Source organism: Capricornis sumatraensis, chromosome 20, assembly GCF_032405125.1.
Source record: "Capricornis sumatraensis isolate serow.1 chromosome 20, serow.2, whole genome shotgun sequence".
In the NCBI taxonomy this organism is placed as follows: domain Eukaryota; kingdom Metazoa; phylum Chordata; class Mammalia; order Artiodactyla; family Bovidae; genus Capricornis; species Capricornis sumatraensis.
In genome coordinates, this window is record NC_091088.1 from 53,634,131 (window position 1) to 53,650,894 (window position 16,764).

The window sequence follows — 16,764 nt, forward strand, 5'->3', positions numbered from 1 at the left end:
CTCAGGAACCTAACCTCAGAGGAAACTTGACCTCTGCCCCTAATCTCTAAGAGCACTTGACCTTGGAGATCCTAAATCCCATTGGATCCTCTAATGTCTACCCTTGTCTCCTGAGTCCACTGGTTCTGCTGGACCTCTGACTTCTGACTTCTTCCCGGTGATCCCGGTGCAGGACACGTGCCACGCCTGGTCACTTCCCCCGGGCAGCACCTCCTGGCCCCCGAAGACGTGGTCAGCTGCTGCCTGGACCTCAGTGTGCCGTCCATCTCTTTTCGCATCAATGGCTGTCCCGTGCAGGGGGTCTTCGAGGCCTTCAACCTTGATGGACTCTTCTTCCCTGTTGTCAGCTTTTCGGCTGGTGTCAAGTAAGGACTCATCCCTGCCCCCTTGCCAGTCTCCAGACCAGGGCCTGTCCTAAGGCGGCTTCTGCAGGCATGCCATGGCCTGCTATGGGGCCAGAACCCAGTGGCCTACCCTCAGGACCGACGGGCCAGACCCCTGTGTGAGGGTCATAGTGATACTCTCCATGTTCTCCCAGTGACCTCCGCTTCTCCCCAATCTCCATGTCCCCAAATTTCACTGTGACCTTCTAATGATTAAAAAGTTTCTCCCAGTGACCTCCCAAATGAAGCTCTGACCCTCCCAATTATTCTATGCCATTCCAATGACCTCCAAATGATTTCAAAATCCGAACGATGATCTTCTAGTGACCAAAAAGCCTCCCAATGACCTTGGACTCTCCCAGTGACTCCATGTTCTTAACTCCTCAATGACCCCCCGCGTCGCTCAGTGATACTCTAAGAGCTCCATAATCTCCCAGCTACCCTTCAATGACCACAGTTATTTCAAAGACTTCTCAGTAGCCCAGTGTTTTCCCAATGACCCCGAGCTCTGTGTGTGACTTCTCACAATTTCAGTGGTAATTGTGATTTCTCAAGGTAACACCTTGAAAGTCTCAGTGACTTCAGGATGACCTTCTTCTTGGTCTCCCCCAAACCTTCTGGTATCTCTAAATGCTCTATTGACCCAGGACCTCCTCCAAAGGACCTTCCTGTGATGTGGATTAACTCCTTAGTGACCTGGCCCCCACTTTAGTTTTTTTTGACTTTCTAACAATTCCTATTGCCTTCTGACAGTTTCTTTGACCTTAGACTTTCCTGATTCCCAAAATCACCTCCATGACCCTATGACTGTCCACTGACCTCAAGTCAACCCAGCACCTCCCACCAATTCCAGGATTGCTCCCTTCCCCTCCCTGAGTATAGACTCTGCTCGGTAAACTGCCCTCACTAGTGACCCCACTCTCCCATCTAGAGTGCGGTTCCTCCTTGGTGGCCGCCATGGAGAATTCAAGTTCCTCCCTCCTCCTGGCTATGCCCCTTGCCACGAGGCTGTGCTCCCACGAGAGCGACTCCATCTGGAACCCATCAAGGAGTATCGGCGGGAAGGGCCACGGGGGCCCCACCTGGTGGGCCCCAGCCGCTGCCTCTCACACACCGACTTTGTGCCCTGCCCTGTGGACACTGTCCAGGTACTGCCTGCTCTTTAAGGGTTTCCTGGAGTGGCAGACTCCCTTAGGAGTCAGTGGGGTGGGCAGCTGAGCTGGAAGCTGGGGACCTTGTTGTTTGACAGATGGGGAAACTGAGGCAGGAGGAAGGCAAAGGAATCTCTCCAGGCAGAATCTCAGTTTCAGGGGGTCCTCACGATAGCCCCATAAAGAAAGGACTATTATTGGGACTTCCCTGGTGGCTAAGGCTCTGCGCTCCCAACACAGGGGGTCTGGGCTCGATCCCTGGTCAGGGAACTAGATCCCACATGCCGCAACTAAAGATCCTGTATGCCGTGATGAACATAGAAGATCCTGCATGCTGCAATTAAGACCTGGTGCAGCCAAATAAATCAGTAAAAATAAATATGTAATAAAAGAAAGGACTATTGTTGCCCCAATATACAGTCGAGGAAAGTGAGGCCTAGAGAGGTCGAGCAGGTCATGCAAGTCACACAGCTGATTTGAACTCAGGCGTTCTGGTCCCAAAGCCTGTGATCATATCCAGCACGATTTGTGGAGCATCTTTTCTATTCCAGGCCTCCCCCATTCCTCTTATCCCAACCTGAGCTCCCCACCCTTCCCACCAAGTGTGTTCCTCTAAGTCATGTTTAAGAGCCTGATCACGAGGGTCTGACTTTCAGCATGTCACTGTGGGCATGCGACTTCACTTCTCTGCGCCTTGGTTCCCTCACCTGTGAGGAAAAGGGGAGAATGAGAGAATGCACCTGTAGCGTGGTTGTGAAGTTTAGATGAATTAATGTATGTGAAGTGCTTAGCATGGTCCTAAGAAAATGTTAAGTCCTCAATTGAGTTATTGTCATTATGGGTAAAGTGAGTGAGTGAAAGCCACTCAGTCGTGTCCAGCTCTTTGTGACCCCATGCACTGTACAGCCCATGGAGTTCTCCAGGCCAGTATGGAGTGGGTAGCCTTTCCCTTTTCCAGGGGATCTTCCCAACCCAGGGATTGAACACAGGTCTCCCACATTGCAGACAAATTCTTTACCAGCTGAGCCACAAGGGAAGCCCAAGAATACCGGAGTGGGTAGCTTATCCCTTCTCCAGCAGATCTTCTCGACCCAGGAATTGAACCAGGGTCTCCTGCATTGCAGGTGATTCTTTACCAGCGAGCTATCAGGGAAGCCCTGTCATTATGGGCAGTAGTAATGTTATGGCAGATCAACCTGCCAACCCCCTGTAGCCGGGCCTGGATGTCTCCCTTCCCCTCCCCCACCGGTCAGCCTCAAGAGCTGTCCACTTAGTCTCCTGGACATCCCCTCCCCACTCCTCCCCTCACAACCCAACCTGGTCCAACTATGTGCCGGGTATTTATACAAACTACAGTTGATCCTTGGACAGTGCAGGGGGTTTAGGGGCCCAACCCCAGCACAGTTGAAAGCCCCAGTACTACTATTTCTGTCTTAGATACGAAAGAGCTGGTAAATGACACATTAAAGAGCAGGAAGCTGAAACAGTTGGGATAGGATGACCCAAACCCCTCTTCTTTTGATTCCACATATTGTGATCTCAATCAAACACAAACTTTTCCCTACCTTGAGTTAATTAGAGACCTGTAAAATGAAAACATGGGGCTTCCCAGATGATGCAGTGATAAAGAATCCTCCTGCCAATGCAGGAGACTCAAGGCACGGGTTCGATCCCTGGGTTGGGAAGATCTGCTGGAGTAGGAAATGGCAACCCACTCCAGTATTCTTGCCTGGAAAATGCCATGGACAGAGGAGCCTGGCAGGCTACAGTTCGTGGGGTTGCAAAGATTCAGACATGATTGAGCACACACACACACACACACACACACACACACACACACACACATACACACACACAATGAAAATACAGGTACTATATTTACTGAAAAAAATCCATGCAGTTCAAGCCTGCATTGTTAGAGGGGCTACTGTATATAACATTTAGTAGCTTATGTAGATGATTTCCCTGAACTCATATAAAGTAAGTATTGTGTTGGCCAAGAAGTCTGTTCAAGTTTTTTCATATGATCCTATGGAAAAATCAGAACGAACTTTCTGGCCAGCCCAATGGTATGAGTTAACATTGTTCCAGTTTTCATTGTACAGAGAAGGAAAGAGACCCATCTGTTCATTCAGCAAACATCTCCAGAGCATCTTCTCTGGGCTGGCAGGGCTGGGGAAATGCTGGAGACAGACACAGCCTCAGCTCTGCCCTCACGGAGCTCCCAGTCCACAGTGGGAAACAGACTCATCCCCAGATAATTGCTTGATTCTGAGGATGTCAAGTCCTGAGCATCCATCCTGGAGGCAGGACGAGGGGATGGGGAGCAGGGCTTGGATGGCAGGAAAGGTCAAAAGAGCTCCCTGGTAAACTGTCCAGAGCTGGTGCGTGTTCTTCGGAAGACTATTTATGGCGCGGGGTGGAGGGAACTCAGGGACCTCACGGATGTCCCCTGCCCCCAGATTGTCCTTCCTCCCCATCTGGAGCGTATTCGGGAGAAGCTGGCCGAGAACATCCATGAACTCTGGGCACTGACTCGCATCGAGCAGGGCTGGACCTATGGCCCGGTGAGTGGACAGGGGAGAGAGGCTAAACTGGCTATGGAGGAGTGAGAACCGCTTGCTATTGGGGAGGGGCCCGGGGTTGGAGGGCTCCTTGGGTTTCAAGTGGCAGAACGAGGGGTAAGAGGTCAGAGGTCACAGTCTGGGAGTGCTGGGGAGGGAAGAGGAGCCCAGGAGTGACTCTGGGGTTTCTCCAGGTTCGGGATGACAATAAGAGACTGCACCCCTGCCTCGTGGATTTTCACAGCCTACCGGAGCCTGAGAGGAACTACAACCTGCAGATGTCGGGGGAGACGCTCAAGTGAGGAGGGGACTGGGGAACAGGGCCCTGGGCCTGGCCGCTGGGCAGAAGGGCACAGGGAAACAGGGAGAGTGAGACAGAGACTGAGAGAGAGAGAGAGAGAGATAAAAGAGCCACACAGGGAGTGGGAGGTGGGGACTGTGAAACTGACAGAGGGTGAGTAAGAGAGAGAGGCATAAAGAGAGAAGCTCAGGACTTCCCTGGTGGTTAAGAATCGCCTGCCAAGGTGGAGGACACGGGTTCAATCCCTGGTCCGGGAGGATTCCACATGCTGCAGGGCAAATATGCCTGTGTGCCACAACTACTGAGCCCACACACTGCAGCTACAAAAGGCTGAGTGCCCTAGAGCCTGGGTTCTGCAGCAAGAGATGCCACCGCTGTGAGGAGCCTGTGCACCGCAACTAGAGAAGGGCCTGTGCAGCAGCGAAGACCCAGTGCTGCCCAAATGAATGACAAGTGAATAAATAACTTAAAGACAAGCGTTTCTCTGCACTAGCTGTGTATACACTGGAAAACAAAATTTTTTAAATTACTATTATTTAAAATGGTTCCCCTTGCTAAATAAAGATGCGCAGTAAGTGGAAGAAAGAGAAAGAGACAAGGAAAGAAGCAGAGAGGAAAAGAACACAATCAAAGAAATACAGAGACAGAGACACAGGGAGAGACAGAGGCAGAGAGGCAGAGAGATGGGACAAACACCCAGAAAACCAGAGCAGGAGACAGGGAGGGAGCTGGTGACCCAGAGTCAGCGCTGACAGGGGCCGGGGGAGGAGGGGAGCTGGGCTGGGGGAGGGGAGGCTAGGGACAGGGTGGCCATGTGGGGTGACCCGCTCCCCTGGCCCCACCCCCTGCCCCAGGACTCTACTGGCGCTGGGCTGCCACGTGGGCATGGCGGACGAGAAGGCGGAGGACAACCTGAAGAAGACGAAGCTCCCCAAGACGTGAGTGTGGGTGACCTGGACCCCACCTGGGGAATAGAGTAGGGGGCTGGGGATCCCACGGTGAGGGCTGGAGTGATCGAGAGCTGGAATGGTGAGGCTGAGGTCAGAGACAAAGGGGCCATGGGTTGGGGTGGAGGTCGTAGGACCAGGGATCAGGGCTGTAGGGTCAGTGGTGAGCGTCCTAGGCAGTTGAGAACGCAATTAGGAGTTCCTGAGAGAGTGGGAATGAGTTAGACTCAGGGTCAGAGTCTCCATGGAGTTGGGAAAATGAGAGAGCAGAAGTTGTGTCTCTGAGTTTAGAGATGCAGGGTCAATGGAAAGAGGTGATAAATTGCTAGAGTTGTCAGTAAGGGATCCTGAAATGATAGATGAGAGGTCAGAGGTCCTGGGGATAGATGCCAAGGTTGAAAAGTCAAGGACTCCAGTTTGAAATGATAGGGTCCTGGAATCAGAGGTAAGAAGCCTCCAAGTCAGAGGTGAGAGGTCAGAGCACCCCAGGACCAGAGAGGAGGCTCCCAAGATCAAGATGAAAGGGTCACAGAGGCCAGAGGTCAGTGAAGTCAAAGCCCTTGCTAGGGTCACAGGATCCTGGGGTCTGAGGTCAGGTAAGTTTATTTGAGAACCTTGATGTCAGATGGGAGTTCCCTGGTGGTCCAGTGGCTGAGACTTCATGCCCCCAATGCAGGGGGCCTGGCTTTGACCCCTGATCAGAGAACTAGATCCCACATGTCACAACTGAGTTTGCCCACCAAAACTAAAGATCCTGCATGCTACCCCACGCAGCCAAATAAATAAATGAATGTATTGAAAAAGAACGCTGCTGTCAGAGATCAAAGGTCAAAAGTTTCAAAGATCATGGGATCCTAAGGACCAGGGTCAGAGGTCAGGGGTCCCGTGGCACAGAGCCCAGTATTGGAGGCGAGGGTCTCGTCCCACTGGCTCCCCACCGCCACCCGCAGGTACATGATGAGCAACGGGTACAAGCCGGCACCGCTGGACCTGAGCCATGTGAGGCTGACGCCCGCGCAGACCACGCTGGTGGACCGGCTGGCGGAGAACGGGCACAACGTATGGGCCCGAGACCGAGTGGCCCAGGGCTGGAGCTACAGTGCCGTGCAGGACATCCCTGCCCGCCGGAACCCTCGCCTCGTGCCCTACCGCCTGCTGGATGAGGCCACCAAGCGCAGCAACCGCGACAGCCTCTGCCAGGCCGTGCGCACCCTGCTGGGCTACGGCTACAACATCGAGCCGCCCGACCAGGAGCCCAGTGAGTGCTGACCGCAGGCCCCTGACCTCGCCCCTGGACTCCAGTCTCTGACCCAACTCAGCCCCTCAGTGGGCTACATCTGTAACACTGACATCTTCCCAACCATGACACTCTGTCCCTGAGCCTGAACCCGATCTTGACCACTGACCTCAACTCAAGCTCTGCCTGGGCTATGGCTGCAGCAACTGAGCAGCCAGCCCAGGAACCCAGTGAACTCTGACCCTGACCCCTGACTCCAGTTCCTGACCCCCAGCTCTGATCCCTGACCCCTAACCTCTGGACTATGTCTACAATGTGGAGCCACCCAACCAAGCACTCAGAGAGCCTCTAAGCACTACTCCTAACTTGACCGCTGACCTATCACTGACCCCTGACCCCTGCCTCAACCCCTGCCCCCAACTCCAATTTCTGTCCCCCTCCCTGACCCTGATTCTGACTCCCTCTCCCCGATCCTGCTTTCAGCCCTTGTTTCTTAACATCGACCTTAATCTTGACCCTTCACCGCAGACCACGACCGTGACCGACCCAACTTTCTCCCTCCATGTCTCTATTCCTAGTTCCTCTCTGAAACTCTTGACTGCTAGAGGGACAGAGGAGAAGTCTCAGTAGGTCCCTCCTACTTCTCTGTGACTGCTCTGAGAGTCTCCAGTTCTTCTCTAACACCAAAAGCTGTCCCTTTCCCCCCAGCCCCCCAAGACCCTTACCTCTCCTGATCTCCCCCACCAACCCAGCCTCTCTTACTCTGCCTGGCCCCACATGCAGGTCAGGTGGAGAGCCAGTCTCGCTGGGACCGGGTGCGCATCTTCCGGGCAGAGAAATCCTATGTGGTGCAGAGTGGCCGCTGGTACTTCGAGTTCGAGGCGGTCACCACCGGCGAGATGCGAGTGGGCTGGGCGAGGCCCGAGCTGCGCCCAGACGTGGAGCTGGGAGCGGATGACCTGTCCTATGTCTTCAACGGGCACCGCGTGGGTAGCTCCCTGGCTCCGCTCTGCCAGGCTCTGTGATCCTTCCAACACTCATGCACTCTAGCCCTGCCTCTCTATCTGTGTCTCACTCTGTCCGCCCATCCCTGAATCTACCTTTGAATCTGACCTCTGTCCGTGCATATATCTGTCCACATCCATCTCTCTATCCAACCATCCATCTGTCATTTCATCCATCCATCTCCTCGTCTGTCCAAAGAATCACTTAGGCATCCACGTTTCCATCTATTCAGGTAGTTGTCAGTTCAGCCATTCACCTTTTTTAACTAATTTGTGATTCCATTTATTCATTCATCTATCTAATAATTTAATGTTTCATTTATCCATTCATCTATCCAATAATCTAATGCATACAGACGTCATCTATTTATCCACCACCCACACAGACCTATGTGTCTGTCTGTACTTTCTTCCTTCCCTCCGTCAACGCAGGTAGACTCTCAGCTTTCATTTCATTCTTCCATCCAGCCATACACCTGCTTCCCATCCATCTATCCATCTCATTATTCATGTATCTGTTCTGGGGCATATGGGTATAGATGAGTACATATGGGGGACATTGATAGTTAGTTTTTCCTTTCCATTCCTCTACTTTCTGCTTCCCCCAACCCTCCAAGACCACCTGGGTGGCCTTTACAGTCCCAGTCATGAAAACAACAGAGAACCCAGGCAAAAGGGATGAGATAGAGAGATGGCTGGGAAGGGAAAGCATGAACGCCTGACCCTTACCTTCCAAGGACAATGGATGGAAAGAAGGGGGACGCTGTGGGGCTGACCCTTCCTCTGTCCCCCATGCACTGGACCTGATGCCTTGCGTGTGTGTCTTGACCTGTCTCCCCTCGCTCCCATATCTCTCCATTTCTCTGTATGTCTCTCACACCACGTCTCCCCCTCACCTCCTCACAGGGTCAGCGCTGGCACCTGGGCAGTGAACCGTTTGGGCGTCCCTGGCAGTCGGGAGACGTCGTGGGCTGCATGATCGACCTCACGGAGAACACCATCATCTTCACCCTCAACGGCGAGGTCCTCATGTCCGATTCCGGCTCAGAAACAGCCTTCCGTGATATCGAGATTGGGGATGGTGAGGGCCGGCCTCGGGGCCCCTCTCTGGTTTTCTTCCATCTCACCTGACCCTACACCGCCCCCTCCAGTCCCCCGCTCTTCCATCCCCTCTTTCCACGCGCATCCTCCCCATGGCTGCCCCTGCCTTGCCCACGTATCCTCACCCCTGCCCATCTATCCTCTCCCACCAGGCTTCCTGCCTGTGTGCAGCTTGGGACCTGGCCAGGTGGGTCACCTGAACCTGGGCCAGGACGTGAGCTCCCTGCGGTTCTTTGCCATCTGTGGCCTCCAGGAAGGTTTTGAGCCATTTGCCATCAACATGCAGCGGCCGGTCACTACCTGGTTCAGCAAAGGCCTTCCTCAATTTGAGGCCGTGCCTCCTGAGCACCCGCACTATGAGGTGAGGACCGACCCCACTCAACACCCTCAGATCTGCTCCCACACCTCATTCTCGCCATGGTTCTCTTCCCCAAGCTTCTCTTCATCTGCCATTAATATGTTAGACCACAAACCTTGTAGAAGTGAGTGTCAGGATGGTGGACTCCCAGGGCTGCCTTGCAGGGTATCAGTTCAGTCGCTGTGTCATGCCAAACTCTTGGCGACCCCATGGACTGCAGTACGCCAGGCTTCCCTGTCCATCACCAACTTCTGGAGCTTGCTCAAACTCATGTACATCAAGGTGGTGATGCCATCCAACCATCTCATTCTCTGTCGGCCCCTTCTCCTCCTTCCTTCAACCTTTCCCAGTATCAGGGTCTTTTCCAATGAGTCAGTTCTTCACAGCAGGTGGCCAAAGTATTGGAGTTTCAGCTTCAGCATCAGTCCTTCCAATAAATATTCAGGGCTGATCTCCTTTGGGATTGACTGGTTGGATCTCCTTGCAGTCCAAGGGACCCTCAAGAGTCTTCTCCAACACCACAGTTCAAAAACATCAATTCTTCGGTGCTCAGCTTTCTTTATACTCCAGTTCTCACATCCATACGTGATTACTGGCAAAACCATAGCTTTTACTAGACGGACATTTGTTGGCAAAGAAATGTCTCTGCTTTTCAGTATGCTGTCTAGGTTGGTCATAGCTTTTCTTCCAAGGAGCAAGTGTCTTTTAATTTAGGTAATTTTAATTGTAGGGTATAACCTTGGCAAAAACACACCTTTCTGAGCTCCAGGTAGCTTGCCTACAAAATGGGGGAAGGGAGGAAAGAGAAGCTGAATTAGATGACCTCACTGGAAATTTTCAGCTCTTATAACAATTTGATCCTACCAAGGGTTTCTGCTTGATGCTTAAGTCACTTCAGTCGTGTCCAACTCTGCGACCCTATGGACTGTAGCCTGCCAGGCTCCTCTGTCCGTGGGATTCTCCAGGCAAGAATACTGGAGTAGGTTGCCATGCCCTCCGCCAGGGGATCTTCCCATCCCAGGAATTGAACTCATGTCTCCTGTGGCTCCACTGGTGACCCAACAATAAGGCTTAAAGAAATATAAATCCCTGGACACATTTCGGCACCTTCCTTACTAACTGTTATCTAGGGTGGTTTTTTGGGGGCGGTTACTTGTTTTGGGGGAGGGGCTGTGCTCGGTCTTTGTTGAGGCACATAAGCTTCTCTGGTTGTGGCACTCAGGCTTAGTTACCCCATTGCATGTGGAATCTTAATTCCCTGACCAGGGAATTAAGGGACTGAATCCATGTCTCCTGCATTGGAAGGTGGGTTCCTTACCACTGGACCACCAGGGAAGTCCCAGGGGTTACTTATTTTTTAGTAACTCTTCATTAATCTGAGTATCCTAATTTTTAGACCCTAATGTCTTTCTTTCTCAAGGTTAAACTCCGTGTCATATTCTGACCATAAAAACTCCATATAGGCCAAAGTGATGGTCCTTTTCTCAACCTGGGAAGAACTTGAATTCCACATGGCTGAGCTTCAGCTGGTACTTTATAATCAGACAGGCCTTGAGTTGGCCTTTTCCCTGTTTTGTGACCTGGGGCATATGACTCTTCTTCTGATAATCAGTTTTCTCTTCCTAGGCATAGCCCCAATCTCCCTCTCATACACTCTCTCTCTTTTCTGAATTACTTAGATAAGTTGGAGACATCTTGCCTCTTTATCCCTAAATATTTCCATATGCATTTCTTCAGAACAAGCTATACTCTTACAGAGCAGCAGATATGAAAATAGGGAAATTTAACATCCATACATATTATTACCTAATTTATAATCCATATTCAAACTGTGTTCATTGTGGTAATAATGTCTCTTTTTATTTTTCTGGTCCAAAATCCAAGCCAGGGTTACACGTTACAGTTAGTTGTTATGTCTCTTTAATGTATATAGAATGCTTTGGAGTCTTTCATTGTCTTTTATGACACTGGTGTTTTTGAAGGGTGCAGACCAGTTATTTTGCAGAATATACCTCAATTTGGGTAGGTCTCATGTCTCCTCGGCTTCCCAGGTGGGAAAAAACCTGCCTGCCAATGCAAGGAGACATAAGAGACCTGGGTTCGATCCCTGGGTGGGGAAGATCTGGAGGAGGCCCTGGCAACCCACTCCAGTGTTCTGGCCTGGAGAATCCCATGGACAGAGGAGCCTGGCGGGCTACAGTCCAGTCTGACTCTTTGCGATGGGGTCACAAAGAGTCAGACAGGATTGAAGCTACTTAGCATGCATGCATGCATGTCTCCTCACGATTGGGTTCAGGTTACACATGCTTAGCAGGAACATCATAGCAATGACGTTGTGTTCTGCTTGCTGCAGAATCTCAAGAGAGGCACACCATGGCACATGTCTTACAGCTGATTATATTAACTCTGACTCTGTGTTTATCGTTACCACCATCAAGTTAGTGTGTTTCCCTTTGTAATTAATAAATAATTTGTGGGGAAGCGTTTTAGGCTATGTGAAAACAGAAGGGTGTTTTCTTTTCTTTTTCGGCTGAGCTTCAAAGCTTCCAGACTTTTAGTTCCCCAACCAGGGATCAAACCCAGGCCCTGGTAGTGAAAGCACCAGGTCCTAACCACTGGCCCACCAGGGAATGCCCCCATCCCTGACTTTTATTCTATTTTTTTCATCTTAAATAAAGGGTTTTAAACAGGGGACTATCCAGTCTAGATTTGAGTTTTGGAAAGATTCCTTTTGACAGTGAGTTGTAGGTAGAGAGAATGGGGCCACGAAGACTAGAGAGGTGCCGGGGATGGGAGAGGATGGTGGAGTAGACATGCGTGCTAAGTCACTCCAGTCATGTCCAACTCTTTGTGACCCTAAGGACTGTAGCCCTCCAGGCTCCTCTGTCCATGGGGGTTCTCCAGGCAAGAATACTGGAGTGGGTTGCCATGTCCTCCTCCAGGAGATCTTCCCGATCCAGGAATCGAACCCAAGTCTCTTAGATCTCCTGCATTGGTAGGCAGGTTCTTTACCACTAGTGCCCCCCCGGGAAGCCCAACAGGAACCTCCCAATACTTGCCACTGCCAGATGGTGTTCTCAACCCCAAGAACAGAACGTTAGAGAGCAGTGAGAATGAATCAACTAACCCAACCACGACCACACAGACGAATCTCACAGACATAATGTTGACTGAGAGAAGCCAGACACAAAAGAACACGTACTGTAAGACCCCATTTATAGGCACTTCAAGGATGATGGATGCTACTCTGGTATGCTAAGTCAGGAGGGCATTACTGTGAGTGAATAATCAGACATTTAGTTACTTAGCGTACAAATCACAGGAGGAAGATGGTCAGTAGACTCGTCAAGGAGCAGAGGCAAAACAGGGTTTATTTAAATTAATTAATTTATTTATTGGCTGTGTCGTGTGGCACGGGGGATCTTCGTTGAGGTGCGTGGGCTCCAGAGAGTGTGGGTTCTGTAGTTGCACATGTGGGCTTAGTTGCCCTCAGGGCATGTGGGATTTTACTGAACTGGCCGCTCAAACCAGAAAGAATCCATCTGCAATGCAGGAAACAAGGGTTTGATCCTTGTATTGGGAAGATCCCTGGCGAAGGGACTGGCTACCCACTCTAGGAATCTTGCCTGAAGAACCCCATGAACAGAGGAGCCTGGTGGGCTACAGTCTATGGGGTTGCAAAGAGTCAGACATGACTAAGCATGCACACACACACACACACAGAGTTGGGATTTTAGTTCCCCAACCAGGGATCGAAACTGTGTCCCCTGCATTGCAAAAAGAATTAACCACTGGACCGCCAGGGAAGTCTCCAGACAGAATTTATAAGAGAGAAAGGAGAGAGAGGAGAGAAAAAGATTCTGCAGACAGTTTTGGTTGCACAGTTTTGGAGTGAATTCATTGGCTGACAAGGAGCACAGAGGTCTGTCTTGGCAATTGGTCCTTGATGAGGTCAACTTGAGGTGAGGCGTCAAAGAAAGGGCACTGCTCTAGTTGTTTATGGAGTCTCCAGAAAATTTGAGTATGTCTTTTGGGTTCACAGGCCAGGCACCTGTCCCTCTCTCAGCTCCTGCCCCTTATTTAGGCCAGGTTGCTGCATTTTCCTCATCAGACTCCCTCACTATCTTTGAGAGACATTGAGGAGGCTTCCAGGGGGACTGGTCGTGTGGTCCATTCCTCCTTCTGAGTGTGGGAGACACAGGCGTGTCTCTCCAGAACCTCACAGTGTTGTGCACTTATGATGTATGCATCTTCTGAGTGTTGTATTTCCACAAACGACAAATTTAACAAAAATTCATCTGGGGAACCTTTAAAAAAACTCTGACCCTTCTGGGCTGCTCTCCCCAAGAGGTCTCCATAAGAAAGCACGAGGGTGGGGCCCATGTTCTGTTCACTGATGTGTTCCTAGCACTTGGAAAAGTGCCTGGCACACAGTAGGTGCTCAGTAAATATTTGTGGAGTGGATAGATAGATGGGTGGGTGGAACAGTGGATAGATGGTTGGATGGATGGAAGAATGGATGGATGAATGGATAGGTGGGTAGATAGAAGGGTGGATGGATGGATGGCCTAGGCTGGGGTGAATCCTGTGCACAGGCAGGTTTTGAAAGCTCCCTGAGTGATTCCAGTTTCTGACCAGGGCTGCTCATGTACAAAGGTGTCCAGACAGACAGAAGGTGAATGCACCCACAGCCAGGCTGTGCGTCCCATAGGAGCTCCTCCACCCAGAGGAGTGAGTCTCTGGCTGATTCTCAAACGGTGCTCTAAGGCCGAATGGTGACTCTGTGTGTAATAAGGTTTAGGACCAATGGCCCAGCCCAACCTGCTGGCTCAGCGCTTCCTGCTCCCCCGACAGGTGACTCGTGTGGACGGCACCGTGGATACGCCCCCCTGCCTGCGCCTGACCCACCGCACCTGGGGCTCCCAGAACAGTCTGGTGGAGATGCTGTTTCTCCGGCTGAGCCTTCCGGTCCAGTTCCACCAGCACTTCCGGTGCACCGCAGGGGCCACCCCACTGGCACCCCCTGGCCTGCAGCCTCCTGCAGAGGATGAGGCCCGGGCAGCGGAACCTGATCCCGACTATGAAAACCTGCGCCGCTCAGCGGGGCACTGGGCCGAGGCTGAGGGGAACAAGGAAGGAACTGCCAAGGAGGGGACACCCGGGGGTCCTGCCCAGGCTGGGGTGGAGGCCCAGCCTGCCAGGGCGGAGAATGAGAAGGATGCTACCACAGAGAAGAACAAGAAGAGAGGGTGAGTCAAGGGAGGGGCAGGGTGAGGTTTGGGGTCTGTCCTGGGACCCCTAAGTTAGGCAACTTCAATAACTTGAGAAATCCCACTGTATCCCAAAGTGGCCCCATATGTGCTAGGTGGACCCAGATTACTGAGGGATCCTATTATGTCTCAAGTGAAGGCTATTATTTCTCTGGGATACTCTAATTTCCTTGAGAATGTAAAATCGGGATGCCCCACTATATCTATGAAGAACTCCACTGTCCTTGGGGGTACCTATTGGGTCCCAAAGCTTTTCATCCAATGGACTTCATTATCTGTGAACACTAAAGGGGACCTCAGATTCTTGGTCAAGTTATCTATGCCCCCAAGGCATTCCAATGAACACCACTGGTCTTCTAAATTGGGGTCATTTCTGTGTCTCAAATATACCCCCCCAAAAAAACTAACTTTAAGGGAGACCCTCAAAGGGCATTAAACTTGGATTGAAACCAAATCTGCTTTTCCCCTATGGTGGCAATGATTTTCAGTGGGATGTATTTCTGTGTCTCTTGAGGGGATGTGTGGAAATGATGGGAGATTTGGGGTTGTCACAGTTTTGAGGAGACATACTGCCTGCTGGGGGCTCCAGGGATCCCACATGCCTTCAGTGTATAAGACGGTGCCACAGGGAAGAGCTGTCCTTTCCTAAATGCCTTTAGCACCCGCATGAGACATGCTGACTTGGGAGGACCACTGTACGCTTCCCAAGGCAACCTCCATGTTCCCAGAGGCACCTTTAAATCTGGGTAACCCGACATCCGAAAACAGAGAGCCTCCAAGGTGGACACTCCTGACGCAATTGGGATTTCAGCCCTCTAGAAGCGAGGCCTTGGGTATCAGAAATGGGGTGTAGTTAGGATGGATGTGGGGCTTCCCTGGTGGCTCAGCAGTAAAGAATCCGCCTGCCGATGCCTGCCAATGTGGGAGGCGTGGGTTTGATCCCTGGGTGGGGAAGATCCCCTGGAGAAGGAAATGGCAGCCTACTCCAGTATTCTTGCCTGGGAAATCCCATGGACAGAGGACCCGTGGACTGGGTCACAAAGAGTCGGACACGACTGAGCATGCACACACGCACACACATACGTACGTATATATGTAGGATGAATGTGGAGGCGTGAACATTGTGACGGGAGGGCTGGGGGACAGGGCTGGAGAGTGAGCCTCATGACAGCCTCTCCTCTTCACCCCCAGGTTCTTGTTCAAGGCCAAGAAGGCCGCCATGATGACCCAGCCACCAGCCACGCCCACTCTGCCCCGACTCCCTCATGAGGTGGTGCCTGCTGACGACCGTGATGACCCCGAGATCATCCTCAATACCACCACGGTGCGAACCAAGGGCCCTCAGCAGACTTCCAAATGCCATGCCATAATCCCCAGTAATTGCCCTTATCTGGGGATACCCCAGTACCTACTGGAAACCGCAAAGTATAGTACACATCAATTTAAACCCGTTGAACCCCTAATTCCATATAGCTAAGGGCCTAAAAGTTGCAGGGAACACAATGAAGTCATGAGGCATGCTGACCTAACTCCCAGGGATCCCCAAATCCCAAGGATAAACCAACATAGACTCAGGACCCCAGTATCTGCATTTACAAAACTCACCGCCCCCAAATTTGACAGCTATTCTAGTGGCTCAGATGGTAAAGCGTCTGCCTACAATGTGGGAGACCCGGGTTCAATCCCTGGGTTGGGACGATCTCCTGGAGAAGAAAATGGCAACCCACTCCAGTATTCTTGCCTGGAAAATCCCATGGATGGAGGAGCCTGTTAGGCTACAGTCCATGGGGTCTCAAAGAGTCAGACACGACTGAGCGACTTCACTTTCACTTTCACTAGTATATTCCTGGGGGCCAGAATTCACAATAACCCCAATGTAGTTTTCAGTTCAGTTCAGTTCAGTTCAGTCGCTCCGTTGTGTCCGACTCTTTGCGACCCCATGAATTGCAGCATGCCAGGCCTCCCTGTCCATCACCAACTCCTGGAGTTCACCCAAACCCAATGTAGTTTTGGGATTCCCCAGATCTGGAATATTTTCTGAGACAAATAGCCTAGTGGTGGGAGGGACCCAAATTTGAGGGTATCACAAAACTGTCTCAAAAGTTTCCCAGATCTAGAAATACATCAGTAGATACAGAAAGAGAGGGTCTCAAATGCAGTAATTTCTTGTCAAACCCCCAGAGCACACTGAGAATCCAGGGAAACCAACTAAGAGTCCCAGGGAAGCCCACTGACTGCTGGTCCCCCCTTTGCTTCTCCAGTACTATTACTCTGTGAGGGTCTTTGCCGGCCAGGAGCCCAGCTGCGTGTGGGTGGGCTGGGTCACCCCTGACTACCACCAGCACGACATGAACTTCGACCTCAGCAAGGTCCGGGCAGTGACAGTGACCATGGGAGACGAGCAAGGCAACATCCACAGCAGGTGTGGGCAGGGGTGGGGCTGTGGGG

The 16,764-nt window shown here is 51.6% G+C and overlaps 1 protein-coding gene across 2 annotated transcripts in view; it reads left to right on the plus strand.

Annotated features, from left to right (window-relative positions):
* The window catches only part of RYR1 (ryanodine receptor 1), a 126,399-nt gene that overhangs the window by 21,076 nt on the left and 88,559 nt on the right, over positions 1–16,764 (plus strand). For both annotated transcript variants that reach the window (XM_068993321.1, XM_068993320.1), the window contains exons 19-30: positions 173–365; positions 1,315–1,531; positions 3,997–4,101; positions 4,293–4,396; positions 5,254–5,337; positions 6,297–6,604; positions 7,367–7,569; positions 8,494–8,668; positions 8,841–9,049; positions 13,901–14,295; positions 15,508–15,640; positions 16,578–16,738. In XM_068993321.1, coding sequence (XP_068849422.1) covers positions 173–365; positions 1,315–1,531; positions 3,997–4,101; positions 4,293–4,396; positions 5,254–5,337; positions 6,297–6,604; positions 7,367–7,569; positions 8,494–8,668; positions 8,841–9,049; positions 13,901–14,295; positions 15,508–15,640; positions 16,578–16,738 — 2,287 coding nt within the window. The remainder of the gene's footprint in view (positions 1–172; positions 366–1,314; positions 1,532–3,996; positions 4,102–4,292; positions 4,397–5,253; positions 5,338–6,296; positions 6,605–7,366; positions 7,570–8,493; positions 8,669–8,840; positions 9,050–13,900; positions 14,296–15,507; positions 15,641–16,577; positions 16,739–16,764) is intronic.